Source organism: Podarcis filfolensis (genome assembly GCF_964270895.1).
Source record: "Podarcis filfolensis genome assembly, chromosome: 2".
NCBI classification, from domain to species: Eukaryota; Metazoa; Chordata; class Lepidosauria; order Squamata; family Lacertidae; genus Podarcis; species Podarcis filfolensis.
The window spans coordinates 19,897,894-19,902,085 of NC_139605.1; the positions used below are offsets into that span (position 1 = coordinate 19,897,894).

Consider the following 4,192-nt stretch of genomic DNA (forward strand, 5'->3'; position numbering starts at 1 on the left):
CTCTTCCCCTAGATACCGCAGAAAGCCCTTGGCAAACCAAGCAACATTTGCTGCTTCGGAAGACTGAACATTCCCAAGGCAGCTCTTCTACACATGTCTTTGAGGAGGGTACCTGGGTCACCATCGCTCAGGCTGCCAGCACAGTAAGTCCTGGACTGCCACTCTTTTCCCCCTCCTGCTATGGTTCAGATGCTGTTCTATAGGGTGGAGGTGGGGGGTGTAGCTGTGCAGCACTCACTGCATTTTCTTTTCCCTGTTCTCCACAGGGAAATGGGATTCTGGAGGTCGCCCTGCAGAGGGACTTGCAGTCAGGAGAGTGCACGAAGGTGAGAGCGGGGACGAGTGTCAGGAAGAGGGAGGACATGCCTTTAGGAATTGCCACATGTTGGATGGTGTCGAGCTTGTTAGAATTCCTGCTCCATGATTGCAGTTATGGGATTTTTGTGTATCACATGATGGTGTATGTTTTGACTCTCACAGAATGCTGGAGTCACTGGAAACATTGTTCTGCTACTCTTGTTAGTCATTGGCTAATGGCTAATTGCTCCAGCTGTATCATTCTTTGTAAAAAAAACACCTTGTTCCTTCTAGGTATTTTAATGCATACTTTGGCACTCTTTAGAAACGTTTGGTTTGTGAGGTTATCTTAAACACACACTGGTTTAATGGTTGATCATATGACAAAGGCTTTGGGACGTGTACACAGCTTGGGACATGGCTGTAGGTGTGCAGAAACCTGTTTACCATCTTATCTACATCAGGGACAGAGATTCCCTGGCTTTATACTGGTGCAGTAGCCACCGAATCCTATGCCCACTTTGTTCAGAACAACAGTGGGGAATTGCACTGCTCCAAAACCCACCACCCCACCATAGAGGTGTGCTCTTACCAGAGAGACAGCCTTGCATTGAGCAGCCTCCTGCTAAGAAAGGGGAACTCTGAAGGCATGGAACAAGCTGGCTGGTGGTCAACTCTATCCACACCTTCAAGAGCTTCCAAGCAGAAGGGCTGTCCAGAGTTGTGCAGCCTCACTGAGAAAGGAGAGCTTTGGAAGACAGAGGTTGGGCTAGCCCTGTTAGAATTCCCGCTCCATGATTGCAGTCATGGGATTGTTGTCTATCACATGACGGTATACGTTTTGACTCCACAGAGTGGGAAGTGACAGAGACAGGATGTTTGTGTTACTGTGTCCCATGAAGTGGGACTGTTGTCCTTTGTTTTTTTCCTCTTTGCTGTCTGATGCTAGAAAGAGAGGGAGCCATGTTGCAGTGCTCCGTGTGTGTTTATATGTAAATAAAGTAGATTAGCCAAAATGCTGAGGTCTGTCACGCAAGCAGCGAAGACTCTGCGGATACTTAAGTGTGCCGATGTCTGTTGGCAACCGTCGCTGTGATGTTCGGGCTGAAGAAAGCTTTTGAAGCTCCCGAACAATTGACCAGGAGGGAGGGAACATGCCAGTCGGGCATGTGTCTCTACCAGGGTCCTACTCGAGTGTAGGACGAGCTCCTGACAAGCCCAGGCATAGGCAAACTCGGCCCTCCAGATGTTATGGGACCACAACTCCCATGATCCCTAGCTAACAGGACCAGTGGTCAAGGATGATGGGAACTGTAGTCCCAAAACATCTGGAGGGCCGAGTTTGCCTATGCCTGGGCTAGCTCCTGCCAACCAACCCAGTCTGTGCCTTTAAAATCCTCAGTTGGGGAGGCTTTTACACTCTGGGCATCTTCCCAGCCTGAGAAGAGAGAGGTTTGAAGGCCACACCCCCCACTCCCAAGAGCCAAAGTTTATTTGCCGGTCCCAACTTATATCATCTATTCCAATACATCCCTTGTGGAGGCTGTATCTCCTAAGCATACACATAAAGAAAGAGGAAGCAGAAATATTTCTTGCTATCTATTCATGGCTGCTGGTGGCAGTGGCACGCAGTGACATTTTTCTTAGCAGAACGAGGCCAGAGGCACCAGCTTGCAAGGGTGATTGTGAGTGTCACACTTCCCTCCCTAAGCCAGGCAGAAGCTCACTGGACTTTGGGAAGGAGGCACAGGATACTGGAGCCCTGCTGCATCCTTCCAAAGATGGGAGGGCTTTGGGGAAGGGGTGGGAGGGCTCTCGGAGCCTTTAGGGGACTAGCCTGGTCCCCCTACTCCACTGACCACACGCTGCTGGCTGGTGGTTGAAGTAACGGGACTCAGCCATGGGACACAATCTGAGGTGAGCCAGGAGCTGTGCAAGGAAGTCACAACTGAAGGACTAGCAGGATCAGGATGCAAGCCAGAAGTCAGGACTAAAGGGATACAGGAACACGCCAGAAGATCCAGTTGGTCAAGGAAGGCTTATCTGGAACAGGAAGCCCTCTTATGCTCCTTCCTGTTGAGGGGATCCAGTCGTCATCCTGGGTGTGATTAAGCCTGGGCTTGAAGATAATAAGCTGCCCACTCAAAGGCTGTGATGTCTAGTTTGCTGGTTCATTGTACAGGTATCTTTGTACTCCAAAGCTCCCGGTTCAAGGGGATCCTAAGGGTTATGACGGATGGCTGTCCTAGGCATCTTGGTGAATTGCATTTCATGTACAGTTGTACCTTGGAAGTCAAACAGAATCCATTCCGGAAGTCCATTCGACTTCCAAAACATTCAGAAACCAAAGTGCGGCTTCTGATTGGCTACAGGAAGCTCCTGCAGCCAATTGGAAGCCACGGAAACTCCGTCAGACATTCGGCTTCCGGGTTTTGATTGTTCGGGAGCAAAGTTGTTTGAAACCCAAGGTATGGCTGTATTTAATTTATAACCAGTGCTGGAATAATCTCCTTAGAGATGTAACCTCCTCCTTTGGCCATTGTTCAGTAAAAGGTTGGGAGCTCCTGTAGTGTGGTAGCCAATAGATTTCCTCGCCTAATAACAGGCTCAGTAAGTGGCCTTGAGCTAGTCGCAACTCGTTTGCAGCATGTTGCAATTATAATGCAGTGCCTTGCAGAGGTTGCTGTAAGGATGACTGATGTGTGAAGTGCTTTAAATGCTCCAGACATAGGGTGGCTAACCTGTGGCCCTCTGGCTGGACTACAACTCCCATCAACCCCAGCCAACATGGTCCAGGATGATGGGAGTTGTAGTTCAGCAACATCTGGAAGGCCACATGCATAACTTCCACACAAACCAATGTGAACACACTCTCAATAAACAGAGGTTGGTATATATTACATCCCCACAAACAAGACAGCGCTTCCGCTCAATTAAGAGCGGATGTTGTATATTACCTCCAAGACTTTGTGCAAACAAATCGGGGTGAATGCTTAATAAACATTCATTTCCAGAAGTGGAAGTGGCCTAAGATTGTTGCCAGGCTAGCTGTGTGACTCTGTGTTCCCAGGCAAACAAGACCATGAGCCAGCTGTTCTTTTATCATTGTTTACAGGTATGGCGTTCAGAGGATGGTGAGAACCACGAGCTCTGGGCCTGTTCACTGGAGAAGTGTGAGTGCACCTGTGTCTGGGGCAACAGGGATGCCTCCTTGGAGGAGAGGTGGCCTTGAATTCTTCCAAGGGCAATTGGGGAATAGAGGTTGCACAGGGATTTATTTATTTATTTAGACCATTTCTATACCACTTCGCATCTAAAAATCAGTTTTAGTGGGGTGTTGTTGTTGTTTAGTTGTTTAGTCGTGTCCGACTCTTCGTGAACCCATGGACCAGAGCCCACCAGGCACTTCTGTCTTCCACTGCCTCCCGCAGTTTGGTCAAACTCATGCTGGTAGCTTCAAGAACACTATCCAACCATCTTGTCCTCTGTCGTCCCCTTCTCCTTGTCGTCCCCGTCTCTTTCCCAACATCAGGGTCTTTTCCAGGGAGTCTTCTCTTCTCATGAGGTGGCCAAAGTATTGGAGCCTCAGCTTCAGGATCTGTCCTTCCAGTGAGCACTCAGGGCTGATTTCCTTAAGAATGGATAGGTTTGATCTTCTTGCAGTCTATGGGACTCTCAAGAGTCTCCTCCAGCACCATAATTCAAAAGCATCAATTCTTTGGTGATCAGCCTTCTTTATGGTCCAGCTCTCACTTCCATACATCACTACTGGGAAAACCATGGCTTTAACTATACGGACCTTTGTTGGCAAGGTGATGTCTCTACTTTTTAAGATGCTGTCTAGGTTTAGTGGGATACAGAAAGCTAATAATAATAATAATAATAATAATAATAA

The 4,192-nt window shown here is 48.3% G+C and overlaps 1 protein-coding gene across 2 annotated transcripts in view; it reads left to right on the forward strand.

The window, feature by feature from the left end:
- Positions 1-4,192, forward strand: part of IL17RC (interleukin 17 receptor C) — a 35,479-nt gene that overhangs the window by 25,636 nt on the left and 5,651 nt on the right. Inside the window, exons 14-16 of one of the 2 annotated variants that reach the window (XM_083600883.1) lie at positions 22-143; positions 267-326; positions 3,413-3,470. In XM_083600883.1, the coding sequence (XP_083457009.1) occupies positions 22-143; positions 267-326; positions 3,413-3,470 (240 nt within the window). Of the gene's footprint in view, positions 1-12; positions 144-266; positions 327-3,412; positions 3,471-4,192 lie in introns of both variants that reach the window. The other variant, XM_083600884.1, reaches the window with a different exon arrangement.